The sequence below is a fragment of the Magnolia sinica genome, chromosome 5, assembly GCF_029962835.1.
Source record: "Magnolia sinica isolate HGM2019 chromosome 5, MsV1, whole genome shotgun sequence".
Taxonomy (NCBI): Eukaryota; Viridiplantae; Streptophyta; class Magnoliopsida; order Magnoliales; family Magnoliaceae; genus Magnolia; species Magnolia sinica.
Genome location: NC_080577.1, coordinates 32,287,051 through 32,309,745, shown reverse-complemented (window position 1 = coordinate 32,309,745; position 22,695 = coordinate 32,287,051). Strand labels below are relative to the sequence as shown.

At 39.2% G+C, this 22,695-nt stretch overlaps 1 protein-coding gene across 1 annotated transcript; it reads left to right on the top strand.

Moving 5' to 3' along the window:
• Positions 1–10,327: 10,327 nt before the first annotated feature.
• Positions 10,328–22,543, top strand: LOC131247014 (lysine-specific demethylase JMJ26-like). The gene is made up of 7 exons (XM_058247459.1): positions 10,328–10,379; positions 17,818–17,912; positions 20,121–20,176; positions 20,280–20,328; positions 21,364–21,430; positions 21,492–22,273; positions 22,538–22,543. The coding sequence occupies exons 1-7, from the start codon at positions 10,328–10,330 to the stop codon at positions 22,541–22,543; spliced, it is 1,107 nt and encodes a 368-aa protein (XP_058103442.1).
• Positions 22,544–22,695: the final 152 nt, after the last annotated feature.

The following is a 22,695-nucleotide window of genomic DNA, read 5'->3' as shown; positions in this document are numbered from 1 at the left end:
GTGAAGCCAGATCAGTGACGATCCATGGACCTGAGGGTGAGGCTGTTACTTTTCCAGTTCAGGTCAGTTACCCTCTTCGTATTGATTATTATTCTTTTCTGTTGGAGAGTATGGCTGAATTGACATTAGTTAGCACGCCGGTAGTTCAGGAGTTTAAAGATGTGTTTGAGTCGATTCCTGGATTACCTCCTCAGCGTGAGATTGATTTTGCTATTGACCTCATGCCTGGTGCGGTGCCCATTTCTTTACCCACCTATCGTATACCTCCGAGTGAAATGGAGGAGTTGAGGAAGCAGATAGATGGTTTGCTGAATTTGGGTTTTATTCGGCCTAGTGTGTCTCCTTGGGGAGCACCTGTTTTGTTTGTGAAGAAGAAGGATGGTTCTTTGCGGTTATGTATTGATTATCGCAGGCTGAATTTGGTAACTGTGAAGAATAAGTACCCTTTGCCTAGGATTGATGATCTATTTGATCAATTGAAGGGGGCACGGCACTTTTCGAAGGTTGGTCTGCAGTCAGGGTATCATCATTTGCTCGTCAAGGATGCGGACGTGCAGAAGACCGCTTTCAGGACTAGCTTCGGTCATTATGAGTTCCTTGTAATGTCGTTCGGTCTTACGAACGCACCGGCCGTGTTCAAGGATCTGATGAACAGAGTGTTTCGGCCATTCTTGTTCCGATTCGTCATTGTCTTTATCAATGACATCTTGATTTATTCGGCGAGCCGGGAAGAACACAAGGAGCACTTAAGAGCGGTTTTGGATACTCTTAGGAAGAATCAGCTTTTTGTGCAGTTCAAGAAGTGTGATTTATGGAAAGAGGAAGTCAAGTTCCTGGGACATGTGGTGTCCAAGGAAGGGATAGCTGTCGATCTTGCCAAGGTAGCTGCAGTGCAGGACTGGAAGCAGCCTGGTTCAGTTACTGAGGTAAGGAGTTTTCTAGGTCTTGTAGGCTATTATCGACGCTTCATTCAAGACTTCTCGAAGATTGCCAGACCATTGTCGCAGCTGACACGGAAGGATTTGAAGTTTGCTTGGAGTGAGCAGGCGGAGTTAGCTTTTCAGGAGCTGAAGGACAAGTTGACGTCCGCCCTTGTGCTAGTATTGCCAGAGCAAGGGGTTAAGTATATTATTTATACTGACGCCTCTCGCGTTGGCCTGGGTTGTGTCCTTATGTAGAAGGACAGGGTGATTGCTTATGCTTCGCGTCAGTTGAGGAAACACGAAGAGAATTACCCTACGCACGACCTGGAATTAGCAGCTGTCATTTTCGTATTAAAGCTTTGGAGACATTACCTCTATGGTGAGGAGATCGAGCTCTTTTGCGACCACAAGAGCCTTAAGTATATTTTCACGCAGCGTGATTTGAATATGAGGCAGCGCCGATGGATGGAAACATTGAAGGACTTTAAGTTCGATGTTTCTTACCATTCAGGCAAGGCGAACCTTGTGGCAGATGTGTTGAGTCACAAGAAGGCTATTAAGTTTGCGGCTTCGCTGATGATAGCAGAGTGGGATATGTTGGAGTTCGTGCGCGATTTTGAGCAGAAGCTTACGGTGGTTGAGCTGTATGAGGTTATCGCACACATTCGTGTACAGCCTCTTATCGACGAGAGGATCGTTGCAGCTCAGGCAGATGATGAGCTTTTGGTGAAGATGAGAAAGCGGGTTGGTACAGATGAGAACTCAGACTGGAGTGTTAGTTCTGATGGGGGCCTACGATTTCGTGGCCGGTTATGTGTTCCTGACATCTCTGACTTGAGACGAGAGGTTCTCGAGTTAGCCCATAGTTCTAAACTTGCGATGCATCCAGGTAGCACGAAGATGTATCAGGATATGAGGAGATCTTATTGGTGGGACAATATGAAGGTCTAGATTGCTGAATTTGTTTCTCGTTGTCTCACGTGCCAGCAGGTTAAGGCAGAGCATCACCGACCTCCTGGGTTGCTGCAGCCCATGCCCATAGCTGAATGGAAGTGAGACTTCATCTCTATGGATTTTATTTCTGGGTTGTCGAGAACGAGGAAGGGATATAACTCTATTTGGGTGATCGTCGACCGATTAACGAAGTCGGCGCATTTCTTACTGATCAGAGTCACTAACTCTGCAGACGAGTTGGCTAGGTTGTATATCAAGGAGATAGTACGTCTGCATGGAGTTTCCCTAGAGATTGTGTCTGATAGAGACACGCATTTCACATCTATCTTCTAGACTCGTATTCAGGAAACGATGGGTGTGAAACTGAAGTTCAGCACCTTATTTCATCCGCAAATAGATGGGCAGACGGAGCGTGTGAATCAGGTCCTGGAAGATATGTTGCGAGCTTGTGTTTTAGATTTCAAGGACAGTTGGGATGATTGTCTTCAGTATGCAGAGTTCGCGTATAATAACAGTTTTCAGGTGAGTATCGGCATGGCTCCCTATGAGGCGCTGTATGGTCGCCCGTGCAGAGCACCACATTGTTGGGCAGAAGTTGGCGAGCGTAGTTTGCTTGGCCCAGAGTTGGTGCAGGTGACTTCAGAGAAAGTTGACATCATTCGACGTCGACTTCTGACAACGCAGAGCAGGCAGAAGAGTTATGCTGATATGAGGCGTCGACCGCTTGAGTTTGAGGTTGGAGACCATGTTTTTCTGAAGGTCTCTCCTATGAAGGGAGTTCTGCAGTTCGGTAAGAAGGGAAAGCTGACGCCGAGATTTATTGGTCCATTTCAAGTTCTGGATCAAGTGGGAGCGGTAGCATACCGCCTTGCTTTGCCCACACCTCTTGCAGGCGTGCATAGCATATTTCATGTTTCTATGCTGAAGAAGTACGTTCCTGATCCTTCGCATATTATCAGTTGGGAGCAAGTGCAGTTGAGTGAGGATGCCACTTATGTACTGCGACCGATGCGTATTCTCGACAGGAAGGAGCAGGTATTGCGTAGCAAGGTTATCCCTCTTGTGAAGGTGCTATGGACGCATCATGGTGTAGAAGAGGCTACTTAAGAATCTGAAGCTGAGGTCAGGAAAAGCTACCCTCAGATCCTTGAAGAATATGAGAAGGTATGAATTTCGAGGATGAAATTTTCTTTAAGGGGGGTAGATTGTAATGACCCAAGAAATTTTGTGCTAATCTTTCCCTAAGTAGTTGTTTTTGGGGTAATTAGTGCTATACTCGATTGCTTGTGAAATCTGCATCAATCACTTTAAATTGTATCTGCATGACTCAAAACTTGTAGATTAGTTAGCGCTATGTTACTCTGAAATCTGGGATCTATCGCTAAATCCAGTTGCTCTGGGGAATTTTTGGAAGATCTAGATCGGACATGGACAGTGCGTCGAAAGTCTGATAGCGATGATCTTAGGCTGTTGCGGTCACCATGTTGGGCTTGACCATCACCTCGAAAATCAAGTCCAGATGATGTTCTAGGTCGATTTGTTTGAGTTCGGAGTGAAGAGTGTGAGAACGGTTGGAAATTTATTAAGCTTTTATGAAATCTGAGTCGTGTCGCTTGCACAATGATTTTAAGCTATCTGACCGTTAGATTCTGACCCAATTTCACCCTCTGATCAGGGAAGGTGGCCCAGGCATGTCCTTGTACTTGTGGACCTGATCGAGATTCAGTGACCGTTGAATTGAGTGTGGTCCGCCACGGCTAATCTGAAGAGCCGGTCGGTACGAAAACTCAGCTTGACCTAGATCCATGGTCAGTGAGCTTAAGTCCGACCTTTCATGGTATTTGGCCCACCGGAAGTGCTTCGTTGGATCGAGAGAGGCTTGCTTTGGTTATAACCTAAGTATATCTTGTCCCTGGGGTTATTTTCATTAATATGAGGCCTATTTATAGTCCTTAAACCCTAGCTCTTTTTCCCATACGAATTTTCTCTAACCCTAGCTAAGTGAGAGAGTGGAAAAGAGAGAGAAAGTGAGAGAGAAGTTGGTGAATCATCTTAGATTCTCTCCTGTTCTTCTTCATCCTTGAACCTTCACTTTGAATCGTTATTCTGACGATTCTGAGTTCATCTTTGGGTAAGTTAACCTAACCCTAATCTGTGTTAGAGCTTAGAATAGTCTTGGTGTTGTTGTATCTCATTTCTATCCTTGCTTTAGGGTATTCTATCGCCGTTGATGAAGACAACTCGTCTGAAATCAGTTCGGTGTTCTTTTCTGGCTTAAGGTGCGGACTTTAAGTGTATAGGTTATGGTTTTCAAGGCTTTCAGTGCTAGTTAATGATTTATTCTTGTTATGGATGAGATTTCACATGCCAAATGTTGTGTTTATGTTGTGTTCCTGATATGCATGTGTTATATGGAGATTTGTGTATTCTACGTGTATGTATAAAGACCGTATGCGTATAAAATATGCAATTGTGTTTGCCATGATTATTTGTCGTGTACTTATGCTAGATGTATGTACGACAACTCCTTGGTAAAGGGAATTGTCCAAATGTGTGTTTTTCAACATATGTCATATATGTTGTATTGTGTATTCTAAGTGTTTGTAGAAGTGCCTAAATGATCTAAAGTGTAACTTATTACACTATTTGCGGGCGTTGAGAAGTGATTCTCAACACTCCTATTGATGCGTATGATTTCCTTCATCTAAGTTACATTCCTTGTTATTTAAATTCAAGTCTTACTTATGCTTACATTTATGTTAAGTTGATACTCTTCAAATGCTTGAGTACCACATGATTGAAGGTGTTGTTCCATTACTGTTCTACATTTAATACGAATATCTGTTGTAGAGTAATGTGTTTGGGACTATGAATAGTCTAGGAAATCGGTAATCTACCTTAAGGTTGTGGCTGAGATTGCTTTCGCCACAAAGGACGTGATTAGACGAACCTGAGTCGTATTAGAGTTGTCGGCAGTGGTTTGGCCACGCGGAGTTCTTGTGCACTCTATGTCATTCAACTCAACGTGCGCTCGTGCTAGTCGAGTTCGTCAAGTAATCTGATTGTCCGATGTATGTTCACCATGTATGGACGCTATTGTTTGAATCTAAGGTACCAGACTTACCAGTGAAATCCTATTAACCATGGTACCTTGATCCGCTAAGACTCATGAGCCGGACATGGTGGTATGGGATACCGTGGTTGAGCTGTCGGCCTACGCTGGAGTGAGGAGCCTCCCCGTAATGACCAGTGAGCAACTATACTCGTGAGCCGATTATGGTGGTATGGGACACTATATTCATGCTGTCGGCCTACATTGATTGGTGACGAGCCCTTTGTAGTGACCTCGAGCATGCCTAGATACTGCATTGAGGTGACGAGCCTTGGTGTAGTAACGAAGGTATGATAGACGTGCATTGATTGGTGACGAGCCCTTTGCTACGACCTGAAACTATATGATCGTATGAGATGCCTAGGATTGACGACCCTAGAATGGATCACTATTTGGATGGTGATATGAGGAAAGTACTTTAGCTTCCCAATCCTGCTGTATGAAAAGGACTAATAACAACTTGGTAATCATATTCATGCACCGCATTTGCATGTGCTTTGTAGATGTGGCGCACTTTGAGATGGTGTCGTGTGTACGTAAGATGAAGACGCTGAGGGTGTACACGTGAGGGCACGCATCATTTTGCATACATCCTTGCATTAACAAGAGTACTTAGGACTTGTTTACTTATTCTGCTTTATCATTACTGCTTGATTGAACTGATAACATGTTAACCTGTGCTTTATTGTTCCACTAGTTGATCACTCACTCCCACGTTCTGGGGCAGTGTTAAACACCCACTAGACTCTGTCTTAGGTTCTGATGTTGCAGATGTTGATGCGACTTCTGAGGCAGAGCGGGAGATGAATGATGATGAGGCTGCTTTCTCTTATATGCAGTTTTCAAACGGGTTCTAGCGAGCCTTGTTCTGATGCACGGGATTCTGAGATTATTTTTGGGAATTAAATGATGTAACTTGATATTTATAATTTTGATAGCAACACTTACATTACGACCTGGTATGTATATGTACTTCAGGGATTTGCACTTGTACACATATATTTCTATAAGTCTTTCGCTTGCTTTCTTCACTTTTTCCTGAATTATATTTTCTATTTGGCTTAATCTATTCCATGTTTTATGCGCTAATACAGACAATATACATCCATCATTAAATATATTGCATAAGTGATGTTTTGGAACTCGGGAGCTGAGTTATGCTCGACCCCCGAATTTCAGGACGTTACAGGCTGGCCCAAGCCAAGTTGGCCGGCTGAACTTGTAATAGAATTTTTCGTTTAATGTTGCTGAATACTTGATCGAGGCTGAGGTTAGGTTGGTTGAACCAAATTAAGCTAGCCAAACTAGAGGTTGGGCTGATAGAATATCAATGAATTTACATATTAACTTTTACATTTTAAGCATATAAGGCCATATTTAAATACCTCTAACCTAAGGTCCTTTCTTAAGGTCGATTTACCTGATGGTTGACATACACATTGATCTTTCATATCTTTCACTTACAACCATACCGAGTCTTCTAGTCTTGTGATGTTGAGCCATTCTTCATGAAGTGTCGTAGAGGACTGAAGTTTACTAAAGATCTAACTAGCATTTTGTCTATGAAATTTGATAACAATATGTGTGCTTTGAATACAAGCACTTACAGGAAGCACGCCTAAGAAAAATGGGCGAAGTGAAAACCTGAAAGGGTACTTCGAGTAAAAATAGCAGGCACGCAGCGGACTTGGTGAAAACCTGAAAGGGCGCCAAGGGTAAAAATAGTAAAGCTGCCAAGAGGCAGGCAATATCAAATACCTGGGCATTGTGAAAACCTAAAAGGGCACCACAAGCAAAAAGGGCGAGCATGCCAGACGTAGCGAAAACCTGAAAGGGCGATGCGGGCAATATTGGCATGTTAAAGAAAAAAAAAAGAAAAGCAGGTGCATAAAAGATCTAAGGCAAGACAAAGATTCAACAGATACAAAGATGGTAGTAATGAGTCGAGAATTCTTTTAAACTCTTCCCAAATCCTAAGGACAGGATACCATTGCGCACTAGCTTTAAAGGGATCGGGACCCTTATTGAACGATTAGAAAATTGATTATGACATTCGACGAAGTTAATGTTATGATTCCTACATCTACATGTACAACAAGTACAAACCACGAATACACAGACAAAATAAGACAAAAAAATTTCAAAAGCTTTCTTTTCATTTCATCATGTTTTTTTTTACATGTATATGTCAATCATTCTCTTAAAAAAACAAAATACAGATGTTTTCCCAAGTTGTTCATGTACCGGACAAAAAGAGCGTACAAATGGCCCAAGCAATAAACTCTCAGTCCTCGTCGGAATCCCTAAAAGGTAAGTATCTCTCCACTTGTTCCAATACTTCAATCCTTTTAAGCTCATCGACCATAAAGCAATCTCACTTGCTGGCACAAGCCAATGGGTAAAAATGAGTAGCTAGCACGCCATGGCCCATAAAATCAACATGTTAATTAAGAGAACAATAAGAGCAAAAAATAGCAAGGTAAGTTTGCATCTCTCGATAAAAATTGGCATTGATCCTGACCATCAATTTGTGAGCTGATGGATCAGATCATTTTTAAAAACATTTCAAAATTTTCTAATAAAACCAGCATCAATCGTGACCGTCGATTTGTGATCCGATGGACTGGATCCTATTAAAAACAAACCAAAATAACAACATTGTCATGACCGTCGATTCGCCATCCCATGGACTGGATTATTTTCAATAAAAACTAGCATTGATCATGATCGTCGATTTGTGATCCGATGGACTGGATCATTTTCACAAAAAAACCCTAAATGCTAGCATTGATTGCGACCATCGATTCGCGATCCAATGGACTATATTCTTTCCATAAAAACTAGCGTCGATCATGATTATCAATTCACAATTTGATGAACTAAATCCTTTTCACAAAAAATCCTAAATACCAGCATCGATCGTGACCATCGATTCACGATTTGATGGACTGGATTCTTTCCATAAAAATCAGCATTGATCGCGATCATTGATTCATGATTCGATGGACTAGATTCTTCCAATAAAAACTAGCTTCAATTGGGACCATTGATTCCCGATCCAATGGACTGGATCCTTTAAAAAAACCAAAATACCAGCATCGATCATGACCATCGACTCGCGATCTGATGGATTAAATTCTTTCCATAAATACTAACACCGATCGCAACCATCGATTCACGATCCGATGGATTAGATCATTAAAAAAAACCCTAAATACTAGCATTAATTGCGACCGTCGATTCGTGATCTGATTGACTAAATCATTTTTAAAAAGCCTAAATACCAGCATCGATCGCGACCGTCAATTCGCGATCAGATGGACTGGATTCTTTCAAAAACTAGCATCGATCGCAACCATCAATTCGCAATCCAATGGAGTGAATCTTTTTCAAAAAAACTAAAATACTAGCATCGATCGCAACAGTCATCTCATGATCTAATGGACTGAATTCTTTTAATAACAACCGGCATCGATCGTGACTGTCAACTCACGATCCGATGGACCGGATCATATTTGAAAAATATAAAAACATCTCCCAAGAGAGACAACTCGTGGGATGATGGATGCGATTGATCATAGATTAGAATCTTGGCCACAACATAGCAAGACAACGGATTCGATCGATCATAGATCGAAATCTTAACCACAACACAGTGGAACGATAGATTCAATGGATTATAGATCGGAATCTTGACCACAGCCCGTGGGATGACAGACTCGAATTGATTGCAAATCAAAATCCTAAATGCTATCCACAGACAGACCTGCACCATTTATAAAAGTCGGAGTTGATCACAACCAACCTTCCAGATTAGCCCAAAAACAATCAAGTCCGATTGCCCTTTTAGACAATGAAACCAATTAACCATCTCTAATCAGAATCTTGATCACAACCACTAATCATATTTACATTAAAAAAAACCATCCCCAACAGATCACAGTCCCAATTGCGATTACCAAATTCCAAGCAATAAAACACAACATCTTCACAATCCATAATCTCCAACAACGTCAACCTCCATCACAACCATTCATGCGTACTCACCCCTCGGATATTTAATAAAAACCATCATACTTAAAGTCCCATAGGCATCACTAGTGGCGATGACCAGTAGCTGGACATATCTCAAAATCATCTTCCAATAAAAAACCCCAGGGAGTATCACTCCCCAAGGTGGGATGACTTTCAAAAGCAAAACATTTTAAAAATAAGGCATTAGACATCTGAGGCATTAAGAGATCTTTTGTATCTCTGGGTGGGAGTTAGTGCAAAATCAAATAATATCCGATATCTCGCAGCTTCCCCAGAGATTATCGGATTCGAATGCAAATCAAAATATGATCAGACTGAACTTCAATGTCAGCTCCATAGTATTAAATGCTAATGCTCTGAAAATTTGATAAACCAAGACTAGTCAGAAGAAATCATCCGAATGGCTTAAAACACAAATTGTAACCTAACTGTCAAAACCAAAAGATTGCATGGAAAAAAGTCACCTGCACATACCTAGGCGTGAATGCTTCTTTAATTTAATCAAGTCCAAATAGGCATAGTGAGTTCCCTGTAAGGCCACAGAAAGCGCGAGGGAACTAACCACTTTGACGACCAAATAAACAAAGTGCTCCTAAGGTGATCTGGGAAGCAATGAATGATCTAGTACCGGGTCAGTATCCTCGTAAGGCAGCATAAAATGCTAGGAGATCTACTATACCTTTCCGATGTTAGTACCGATCAGGAGTGAAAAGGGTTGAGATTAGTGGCCCACGTAGGGACAATCGTAACATTTTCCTTAAACCTTCGCAATATGTGCAAGTTATCTATCTCCAGGAAACCAACAGACACAGGCACAAAGGAAGGCAACAAATCCAGATTGCAATTCATGGCTGACTAGCAAAGGCGAGGTATCCACTCACTTTGGCATTCGGTTGCATACAACCTCTACCAATGAGGGGCATCTATAGACTCCCACCTGAGGCTACCAAGCTGATAGAGTTTGAACGGATGTATGGACAACCGAACCATAATCCTAAACCCTAACCCTAAAAGCCTAAACCTTAGGAACCTTAGTCATAAACCCTAAACTCAGCCTATCCAATCCAACTTATTAGCCCATCCAACCCAGTCAACCCAGTTAGCCTAACCCAAAACCCTGGAGCCTTGAGTCAACTCACCCAATCAACTCACTGAGTCAACTCACCCGGTCAGCCTACCCAACCCAACAACCTAGTCAACTCACCTAGTTAAGCCCAAAACTAGGCCCTAACCCAAGCCTAATCGGAGAAATGGTTTAAACCTTAAAGCACCAACCCTCACAACAAAGCCTTCACACGCTTGGATGATGCTGCCTGCCAAAGCAGAGAGTTTAAGTGGGGACTTGTGGGAGCCAGGTTTGTCACACCCTAAACTCAGAAACCGGGCTCACAGAATTCCCTATTGCTGAATCCAATGCCGACAGCCTCCGTAGTACCCCATTCTCAGCCCTCGGCACCCATATACCAGGTTCCGATCCTGAGATCCTACAAGGAGGATTTTTCAATGTATATTTATCTCGTAAGAAGCATAACCATAAGTTTACCCAAATCACAAAGGTAACATCACCGTCACATATGCACTAATATAAACAGTTGAATATAGTGCTGAAAGGGAAATACATATATTGAAAATCAAAGCTCCATAAGACATATACACCTCCAAGTTCAACTCTGTTGCAACCCAACGCCACATGCACGCAACTATCGTGCATAAGCTTATAGAAAGCTTAGAGGGTGGTGTAAGTGTGTGCGTAAGGTAAGTGCCAAGTATACAATATCAAAGCAATGCAGAAACATGCTGGTAAGTTCATAAATATCATCAGCTATATCCAGGCTATGCGATGTAAAAAAAACATAATAAGCCAATATCATATACTGAGAGACCAATGTAGATCAGCTATGCAATGCGGAGACATAGTAAGCCAAATATCATATACTGAGGATACAATGCAATATGCAAATCATGACGAGTACACGAATACCATTAACCTCATCTGGGCCATATAAATGCAGAAGGATAGCAACCCAAAATGCCATATGCGCGAATGTAATGCAATATGAGGTGCGAATGAAATGACCAAGTTGGAGTGTGAAGTCGAGATGATAGTACGTAGTATCGTAGGCAATGGGGTCCATCACAAGGGACTTCTATCCAAACTAGTCCCATACCTAAATTTAGATAGCTAGACTCAATATAGTAAACTCCTGATCTCAGGTTGGTCGCGTGCCCCAACTGAAATCCTGGCCATTACGAAGGTACACATAACAATTAGTTGCGCACCATCAGCCCGAGTGGATAGTGAATGAATGAATGAATGAGTAAAATGATGAGTATACAACTCTTGCTCAATAAGTCTACATATTAGTACCGTACATCTCTGGGATATCACCGGGGTCTATTACACTCTACGTCAGCTTGCCGCCCCTATCCGAGCGTACAACTAGGTAAGTGGAAGAGACTTCACTATTCGCCTGCCAATATCAAGCCCGACTCATCGATAGCGGACCCATTTATGAGCTGGTCAGACTCAGCCTAACATTGCTTATTCCCTCAGGCGGGTAAGGCCACACCCCCTCTTAACCGACCGTGACACAGTGGGAGACGCGGCCTACTAGTATACGACCCTCATGCACTCATATATATCTACTCAGTCTATATGTTGGGGCGTCCTCTAGTACCAAGAGGGTTTAGAGACTTTCACCCAGGGACATTTATGACACCCCATGTAGAAAAAGATTTTTGGTATCCTATCTGGCCATCCATGACATGCTTGTAGACGCAATGGCCCTAATGTTGTTAGGGCGTATGATGGTCATATCATAAAATACGAGATGCATGAGTCATACCATTCAGCCATACATTAAACCTGCGTGTACCGTGTGCTCATGTGGGGCAACTCCGTCTCTCAGGGAGTCCCATAATAATTCGCTCAATGACATGTGCTATGATCAATCACTCCTCATATCATGATGTGCATGAGAATGGATCGTAGAGCTATACTAAACATGTTATATGATGATGATGTACTCTCCTCATATCAAGGATGGGCCTAGACGGCCTACTTATATCAAGAATGGGACCAACGAGGCCTAAGGGAAGGTCACAATGTGGACATTTAACCATCATTGCCGATCAGTGTGGACATTCAACCAACATTACTCCTAAGGAGTGGCCCTCATATGGCCAAACATATAGTGGGGCCCATAGCCTCACATACATTCATAATGGGCCTCATACATGGGCTTCATCACATCACAATTGGGCCACATCACATGGTGTAAGTGATATAGTTTATAGCCCTTTGTGTTGTCAAATTTGTGGTGCCAAAGACACTACTATGAAGCTTGTATATATGAAGAACAAAGCTCTACTCAAGATCAGCTTTGATTAACAAGCACTGTTCACAAGTCAAGAATCTCAAGAAGCTTTCAAGTTCAATCTCAAGATCAAAAAAAGCTCTCAAGTTTAAACGGCATCAAGACTTCAAGCTCCATTATTTTCAAAGGTCACTCGTCTCTAAAGTTTCAATGTCCTTACTTCACTATTGAGGTATGACTAACCTTAGGTTGACCTTTAGAGTAGGCCATTTTGGATACATAATTCATATATTTTATATGAGTGAGTTTGGTCTGTTCTAAAACTAGTCCTGGACTTTGTTCGACTAGTCCTAGCACTGCTTCGACCTGTCTAAACATTTCCTGGATCAGTCGTAACTTTGTTACAAAAATTGAAAATTTTTTGTTTGGCTATGACTAGTCCTGAGGACTGTTCGACCAGTCGTAGGAACAGTGTCGACTGCATCTTTGACCAGTCGTAGACCTACGACTCAAAGAACAGTGTTGAAATTTGGCCACCTACAACCAGTCGAAGGAAACCTACGACCAGTCGTAAAACTGTCAAATCCTATCGCGTCCGAATTTTTAAATATCTGTTGGTTCTACGACCAGTCATAGAGGTCCTTAGACCAGTCGAAGACGTGATTTGCTCACCTATAAATAGAGCACAAATCTCAGAATAAATTAAGCAATTCAAGTTAATTTAATTCGGCCTTCTAAGAGATAAGTCGGTGCTCCATTTAAGCTAAGTGTGCATATTTAATCACTACGTGAAAAATGGAAAAAAAGGACGGATTTAGAGACGGTTCTGGACCGTCTCTAAAATTGCTTGGTTTAAAGACGCTTTAGAGACGGCCGTAAACCGTCTCTAAAATTTTAGACGGCCCCTGACTGTCCTTAATATTGTCTTAAAAATTTGAACGTTCACAAATCATTTAAAACGGTCGTTGACCGTCTTATATGGGTCATCTGAGACGGTCATTGGCTATCCGCATTAGAGACGGTCCTTGACCATCTTATATGCGGTCATCTGAGACGGTCATTGGCCGTCTCTATTAGAGACGGTCATTGGCCGTCTTTTACTTATAATCTGAGACTCTCAAAGACCGTCTCTATTAGAGACGGTCCTTAGCCGTCTTATAGCCCTGGCAAAGACCGTCAGACTGTTAAGGACCGTCTCTATTGGAGACGGTCCCAAACCGTCTCTATTAGAGACTGTCAAAGACCGTCTCTATTAGAGACGGTCCTAAACCGTCTTATAGCCCTGTCAAAAACCGTCTCTAATGCTCAGGTCAAAATTTAAGAAGCTCAAAAGAATTATGAATTTCAAAAAAAAAATTAGTTGATAAGCTTAGAAAAATAATTAACAATGTTTAAGAAAAATTTAAATTTTGAAAAAAAAAAACTGTAATTTTATAAAAATCTAGATTTTGAAAAAAAAATTAAGAACTTTGAATAATGTTGATAATTTTGAAGAAAAAAATTCGATAAAAAAGGGTATTTTGAAAAAGAAAATTTAAAAAATTAAACAAAATTGTGAAAAAATTGATAAATTGTAAAAAAAAAAAAAATATTTTAAAAAAGAAAACTAGATTTTGTATTTTGACAAGAAAAATTAAAAAGTTATATAACAAAAGTGAGATTTAAAAAATGATATTTTGAAAAAGAAAATTTAAAAAATTCAACAAAGTTGTGAAAAAATTGACAAATTGTAAAAAATATATATATTTTTTAAAAAAGAAAACTAGATTTTGTATTTTAACAAGAAAAATTAAAAAGTTATATAACAAAAGTGAGATTTTAAAATTGATATTTTGAAAAAGAAATTTTAAAAAATTAAACAAAATTGTAAAAAAATTGACAAATTGTAAAAAAAAAAAAAAAAATTTAAAAGAAAGATAAATTTTTTATTTTGACAATAAAAAATGAAAAGTTAGATAACAAAAGCGAGATTTAAAAAATGATATTTTGAAAAAGAAAATTTAAAAAATTAAACAAAATTGTGAAAAAATTGACAAATTGTAAAAAATATATATATTTTAAAAAAGAAAACTAAATTTTGTAAAAAAAATGCTAAATTTATTTATAATAAAAATGATATTTAGTTAAAAGAGTAAATAAATATACATTTTGAAAAAAAAAATTGTTAAAGTTATTTGTGAAAACTAAAATTACTAAATTATTAGGCCTATCCACTAATTGAACCTTTAATCATTTTTAGACAATCTAATCAGTTCAAATTGAAGAGTAAATAACTTCAGATGTTTAAATCAAATTTCACTGAAATTGTTGATCAATCTTGTATGCCCAATATCTTTCTCATATGTAGCCTAATTGAGGTGAGTAACTAGTCAAATTGAGAGTATTGATAGTAAAATAGAATGAATAGACTAGACATGTAAAATGGGCCAAATATTCTGGTTAAAATTGTGACCCAACTTACTGACCTCGTGAGAACCTAAGAATTGATGTTAGCAAGTTTTGTGGGCCCCATCATGATCTGTGTCAAACATCAATACCGTGGATTTGATGTGTCCCCTTTACGTTATGAGATATCTCAAAAATCATCGGTAAACGAAACTCAAGTGAGCCATACCATTTAAAACTATGTGAAGACATCCTAAAAAATATAAAAACACTTGGTGGGGCCCACGTGAGTTTTGGATGCGGTTGAAACTTGGTCTGACCCCTCATCTAAGTGGGACACACATAATGAGTGGGTTGGATATGTGAATCACATTTAGGCAGACCCAATATATGATTATGAATGTTTTAAGGAAACCTTTCTCCACTACATTTAAGTGAGTTACTCGCTACCTTTACTAGAGTAAACTTTGTGGGGTTCACCGTTATTTATTTATTTTATCCACTCCATTCATCCATGTTAACAGATAATTTGAGATCTAAAGAACAAAAAGGAAGCATATCCAAAGCTCAAGTGGACCACACCACAGGAAATAGTGTGATTGAACCTCTACTATTTAAAATTTCTTGGAGGCCATAGAAGTTTTGGATCAAGCTGATGTTTGTGTTTTCTATTCATTTATATATTTTTGATATTATGAACAACCTTTAACTGTTTTTGGACAATCTGATTAGTCTGGACAGGAAGAGTAAATAACTTCAGATGTTTAAATCAAAATTCACTCAAATTGTTGATCAATCTTGTTTGCCCAATATCTTTCTCATATGTAGTATGATCGAGGTGAGTAACTAGTCAAATTGAGGGTAATGATCAATAAAATAGAGAGAATGGATGGTGTCAATATACATAAAATATATCAAGGTGAGCCCTATACGGTTAGAGTAACACCCATGAAGGAGTTACCTAAATAGTGAAATGGTACTATAAGGTCACCTCATGGGAACTTCCCATGAGGTTAATCTGTGTGCGCCCCACATATGAAAGCATTTGGTGGGGCCCACGTGAGTTTTGGACGTGTATGAAACTTGGTTTGACTCCTCATCCAAGTGGGACACATATAATGAATGGGCCGGATCCATGAACCACATTTAGGTGGGCCCAATAAATAATTATGAATGTTTTAATGGGAGGGTAACCCTCTCAACTATAGCATGTGGTGTGGCCCACCCAAGTCATGTATTGACTTTATTTTTAAGCTCGTGGCCCACTATGGAATGATGCAACTGACTGACGGGGCAGATCCAAAGTTCAAGTGGACCCACCATAGAAAAGAGTGGGATAGTGACACGCACTATTGAAACCTTCTCAAGGCCTACTGCGATGTTTATTTAAGATCCAACTTATTTATAAGTTAATACAGAGATGGATGCAGTTGAAAATTGGTCCGACCCCTCATCCAAGTGGGGCACATAATGAGTGGGTTGGATATGTGAATCACATTTAGGCAGGCCTAATATATGATTATGAATGTGCTAAGGAAACCCCTCCATTAAATTATGTGGTGTGGCCCACATTTAGGCTTATGTTTGTGTTTTCCCTTCATTCATATTTTTTTGATATTATGAACATGTTGGATGACAAATAAACATTACTGTGGGCCCAAGGAAGGTATTAACGGTGGAAATCATTATTCGACACTGTTTTGTGTGGCATGGTCCACTTGGGTTTTGTATTTACCAAAAATTTGGGATCAACCCACACCGTTCATCCATTTTTTGAGATCATTTTATAGAATTATCCAAAAAATGAATCATACCCAAAGATTAAATGGACCACACCACAAATAAGGGGACGAATTGGCTCCTCCCCTACACCATCCAATGGCTTGTGGTTGGTGCTGTGTGGGCCCAACCATGATGTATTTTTTAATCCATGTCGTCCATCTATTTTTAAAGATCATCTTATGACATGAGACCAAAAATGAGGCATATCCCAATTTGAAATGGACCACATTACAAGAAATAGTGTTGAATGACCGTCATCCATTTAAAACATTCTGGGGGCCATAAAGTTTTGAATTGAGATGATTTTTGTTTTTCCTCTTCATCTAAGCATGTATAACCTAATAAACAGATTGGATGCAAATAAAGAGTACAGTGGGCCTTACATAGGATTTTAATGATGGATATCCAATCGCTATTGTTTTCATGTGGTGTGGTCCACCTGATATTTATATACCTCTCAATTTTGGGCCCCACCATGATATATGTTTTATATCCACACCTTCCATCCATTTGGAGAGACTGTTTTAGGGCAATATCCAAAGATAAATCCAAAGCTCCAGTGAACCCCAACATAGAAAACAGTGGGGATAGTAACACCCACCATTAAAAACTGTTCAAGGACCATGAAAGTTTTAGATCAAGCTGATATTTGTGTTTTATCTTATTTCATGTTTTTTTAAACTTTTGAATAGGTTATATTTCAAATAAAAATTATGGTGGGCCTTAGGATAGTTTCAACGGTGGGAATAACTCTCCCCATTATTTTATGTGGTGAGGTCCACGGTACCCAATTAGACTTATTAATCCTGAAGTATCATGATATTTCATGATATTTGGCTACCCAACTGTTTCCCCTTGGTGTGGACCACCTAAGATTTATATCGATCTCATTTTCAGTGATCAACCCGAAAATGACGTTGAGAAATGGATGGACGGCGGGGATAAAACATATACATCATGGTGGGGCCCATAGAGCCTACCAGATCCAAATCTCAATGGGATGTTTTTTATTGTACAATGACAATGTGCGAGTTTTGTAGTTGAGGTAAAATAGTGGTGACTCATTCATAACAATAATGGCAGTGAGATGGTGTTATCCAGACTATCTAAATAATGGTTCTAATTGTAAATGGCTAATATTTGTACTTTTTTTCCTATATAAGACTATCATAATCATCTGGTAAATGGTCCCTTATATGTATGGTTGTTAACATAGTTTATGTTATAAATGATGGAAAACTCACAATTGTCGGATTTGAAAGTAACGTTTCATTTTAGAAGAGGATTTCCATATCCATCTTTCGTGCAGAGGACGCCTCGTCTTCGTTCAAACAAAAGCCGCTGGAGTTCCTCTTTCGGCATTCATTTACATTGCCAGGAATTTGCGATTGGGAGATTTTTCAGGTACCTCGTTTCAAATTCCTCCCCTTTTTCTATCTATGATTTATCATAATAGAAGAAAATCTCTGCGTTTTGGTGTAAATTTCCCCGAGATCAATGATTTTTAGGGTTTCATATACGCCATTTGATTTTTCCACGGTTTTGTATTTTCTTTCTTCCAATTTTTTTGGTTATCTCGAGTTCTTTTTTCGTTTGAAGGTCTCAAGGCCTCAAGGTCGTCAATGTCGACCAACTCCTCACCGATCAGCCCCACGTTTCCGCCCTCGTCAGTGAATCCCTCAATCGTGGTGTGTTTGAGGGGACAAAGTGGATTTATCACAAACATCATAGTGTGCCCCACCTATCTTCTGTGGTGTGTTTTCTGATGCAGGACTCTGTCACAGGCCTGCCTTCAGAAGCGGGTGGGCCCACTGTAATGTCCAATTTTGCTTTTAGAAGCATGCACATCTTTTGGTAGCATCTAGTTCAAAGGAACCAATTAACACAACTAATCGAAGAGGTAAGGTGCTAAAAGATACAATCCAGAATGCCTTCAAAGAGTATTAGAAATTTAGAAGGGCAAATAGTTAACCTCTGGAGTGTTATTTATAAAACCAAAAAATGTTGCGTTTGTGTGTTTGGTCTGGAGAAAGCTATGTAGGGCTGCCAATGGGCACTGTGATTATGGATACCCAAAGTACCTGACCCATATTCAGACCTAAGGGAATCAGATTGGGGTCCAGTTGCATTTGGATATAAATCTAAACCCAAAATGATTTTTTTAAAAACAAAAAATTGAAAAGAGGATGTGAATATTATTAGGGTCAGAGGCCAGAAAATTAGATCACCTAAATGCCATTCTAAATTAGAAACTGATCCACTACAGCCTGTTGCATGCTTGCTTAGAGATTGCAGACCATCTTTCCCTAAGTGTCTCTTGTGAAGGGCATACAAGACATATAAACAAACGGGCCCACCATGAAGATCTGTACACTAAGACAGAACATTGGCATCCATGGATTTCAATGGTGCAGTCTGCCTGATGAGTGGATGAGCCTGGTTTTTACACCAGGTGATCTTTCATTGTGGGCCCTGTCGTTTACATGGATGGCATGTTCTGTGTAAGTGGGAATGGCAAGACTGCAAGCTAAGTTAACATACATTCGCTGTAGGTGATCAATTTTGTTCTTAACTTTCCCTACTTTCCTTACATTTTGTTCTGGATAGAAAGAAATATTACTTAAAATCAAGAAATCAAGGTTTTTACCTTGGGCTTTGGATTCAGTTATCATGTAAAGCCTTCATTAAATATAATCTGCTGAAACTCTGGCCCGCCACCCTGCAAAATCCAATCCAAAAATAATAATGGTAGTGTTAAGAACGATAGAATTATAGCATAAGAAATTAACTTTGGAGTTGACTGGTATAGTTTAAAATTCATACTGAAAGTTTTTATTTCCTTACATTTTCTTCCCTTCATTTCTCTAATTTACGATCTATGTTTCTGGCTGTTTTGTGTTATTCGAAAAGGAAATACAAAAGCAGGAAGGACACTGAAGTGGCATATGCAGAAGGACAAAGAAGTTTACATTTTCTTCATTCTTCTTTTCACTTCTCTGATATTCCATTGTATTAAAGAAGTCTTGTACTAATATTTGATTCACAACTTAGAAAATTAAACAATATTTTTGTGAATTCAAATTCCTCATGTTTGAAGTAACCTTGGATTCAAGCATGGCTTAAACTGAAATTCCTTCAATGCAAAAGAAAAGAAGAAGAAGAAGAAGAAACTTTCTCTACATTCTTCATTTCATTTTTCTGATATTCAGTTGTAGTAAACTGAAATTCCTGCAAATTTGTAGACTTGATGCAAGGATTAGGCAGAACCTTGCTGCCATGCAGTAGTTGGAACATGAGCTTAGGGTCATGTCTTCCTTTGATTATAGGCAAGTTTTTATCAACTCAATCTGGTCAAACTTTAGAACTGAAAGGCTAAATCTTGCCTTGAGTCTTACTATCCAACATTAAAAACTGTTGCATTAGTTGTATGTCTTTGAATCAAAGTTGGGTTTGGGCTGAATCATTTCATGAGTTCAAAATGCAGCGTCTTCCCTCCTCAGTTACTTATATCCTTTTTTTTAAAAGCTTTAAATGAAGGTTCATGCATTCAAAAATGCAACATCTTTCCCTGCTTAGGTAACTCATCTCCTTTTGTTTTTTCTTTAAATGAAGGTTGGGGAGAACGGCTATGGATTTGTTCCTTCATATTCTTCAAAGCCATATGGAGGGTTTGTATTTCATATCTTAGAGTTTTGCCTCTGCTTTAGGTTGGTTATTTGAGTATTTTAATTTTTATCTGAGCCTGCTCTTTGTATATTTTCATTTGTACAGACTTCCTTCAACCCTGGAGATTTTCCCGGTTATTATTGTTTTATATCAGGTAACAGGCTTGTGTTTTTAACAGTCCCATTCAATGAACTGTCCCAAAAAAAGTCAATTCAGTGCAAACACTATACCATTCATAAAAGGTGCAAAAATGATAGTTTAAAAGCATAAAAGGTCCCATTCAGTGAACTGTCCCAAAAAATTCTTCTTTTTTTTAAAAAAGTTTCATGGAAAACCTTTATTATTGTAATATTATGACAAGTAATGAAAAACGACGGAACATTCATACAACTTTTTAAAGATTAATCTACCCTATTTTTGTATGTTCTCTTGAGAAGACTTTTCTGCATTTTTCTCTCTTCCGATTTTGGTGATGTCTCTTTCTGTGGGGTAAATTATGGTGCCTCTGCACTAGAAATTTTTGCTACGGCCTATTTTCTCTTTCTTTTCCTATGAGAATCTAGTTATGATTTGCTGGTATCTGAATAGTTTATTGGCATGTTTTTGCTTCACTGAAATTAGTACTTCGTCTTTATTAAATATTAATTCTTTCATTTTTTTTAGTTCTATTTATAGGCAGACGCATTAAAATGATAGTGAGATAAGAACAGGTATTACCTGCTGTCTTACTATGGATCTGGGGTTGAAAAAGCATGAAAATGGGAACCTGCTTAATGCGGTTTCCATTTTCTGTGTCACCTCAAGCATAAAGCGGATGGGTTTCACTAATGATGCTGATCCAATACCGATTTGGAGGTTCATCCAAATGTGCCCTTCAACTGTGGCATTCTCCATCTGCTGCCTTGCCTCCCTTTTTTGTTTTCTTTGTTGGTAGTAGTAGCAACTTGCCTACTGATATTCCATCTCTTTGAGGGTACTGCAAGGGGTATAGACAAGATTGACAAAATTCTACATGCCCATTATTTGATTTGCATCTTCTTCCAGTAATCAGGAACAGAGAATTGAGCTGGAAATAGAGGCAAAGCTACAGGGTAGGTGCATGATGTTCCTGCCTTTTATTATTATTAATTATTATTTTTAATAAATTGCCTTTAAACCATGTCTCTCCTCTGATGGATTTTTGTTGTAGGAGGGGAAAAACCATCTTCTAATCAGCCTCGTCAGGTGGAATGTGGCTATGATGAGAAACTATACTGGTAAGTTAAATATGCCCATAAAGGTTTTCCTTCAATAACAAAGAGTTCCATTGGCTTTTAGGTGTTGCACGAATGCATTGTGTATATTTGAGCAATAACAACTGCAAAGCTTCCATCATGGATTTCCATAGAAGCTGCTCAAATTGTTCCTTTGACCTTTGCCTAAGTTGTTGTCATGAGATACGTGGAGGAAGCCTACCTGGAGGCATTGGAGCAGTTACATTCAACTACATAAATAAAGGGAAAGCTTATGTTCATGGTGACAAGCCTGTTTTGGGAACAACACTCTCTCTGTTAAGAAATGGTAATTCTCTGTTACCTTCTTTAGTTGCATTGCCCGAATGGAAAGCTAATGATGGCAATGGCAGCGTTCCTTGTCCTCCCAAGGAGCTCGGAGGTTGTGGCGCTTGCAATCTCGATTTGAGATGCATTTTCCCATTGGATTGGATACAGCAGCTGGAAATAAGTGCAGAAGAAATAGCTTGTAGTTATGACTTTCCTAAAATGTTAGATGCTTCTTCCTACTGTCCCTTTTGTATCGGCATGCATGATCAAGAAATGGGATTTGATGGGAAGTTGCGAGAAGCCGCTGCTAGAGAGGAGTCTTATGATAACTATTTATATTGTCCTAGTGCAAAGGATCTTCAGGGTGAAGATCTTAAACATTTTCAGCAGCATTGGATTAAGGGCCAGCCTGTTGTAGTACACAATGTGCTTCATGATAAATCTGATTTAAGCTGGGATCCTTTGGTATTTTTTCTTCCTTTGCTTGAAAGGAATAGTACCAACCATGGGAATGATATGAAGTCAGTTAAAGCTACTGACTGCTTGGTTTGGTGTGAGGTACGTTTTCTTGATATTTCTTGCATTACTTCTCCAAAAAAAATGTGTTTTATCATAAGTAATGTTAAATTGAGTTGAATGCAATCCTAGAACTCCATCATCAAGATTAGTTTCATTCCATGAAGCTGTAGCAGTTCATGTAGCAGTCTTAGAGCTTTTGTTTACTATTGTTTATTTTTAATGTTATATTTTATGGAATCTCATGTGGGGTGCTTTTGCATTTGTTAGTTCTTGATGTCTATGTGGTTAATTGTGGTAATTTAGATTTGAATCGGTTTGAATTCTATTGCAGATTACTTTTCTTTTATACTCTCATATGGGCGTGCCTCTTTTTAAAATTTATTTATTATTTGGTGAAAATCAATGAGGATTTAGTACGGTTTGGCTGGATTTTTTTTTTATATAAATTTTTTTACACCCAT

Coding starts and splice junctions, on each gene's coding strand:
- LOC131247014 (XM_058247459.1), top strand. CDS start 10,328: ATGATGCTGCCTGCCAAAGCAGAGAGTTTAAGTGGGGACTTGTGGGAG. Junction 10,380..17,817: donor TGGGGACTTGTGGGAGCCAG/GTTTGTCACACC, acceptor TCTTTCGTGCAG/AGGACGCCTCGTCTTCGTTC. Junction 20,177..20,279: donor TCTTCAAAGCCATATGGAGG/GTTTGTATTTCA, acceptor TCATTTGTACAG/ACTTCCTTCAACCCTGGAGA.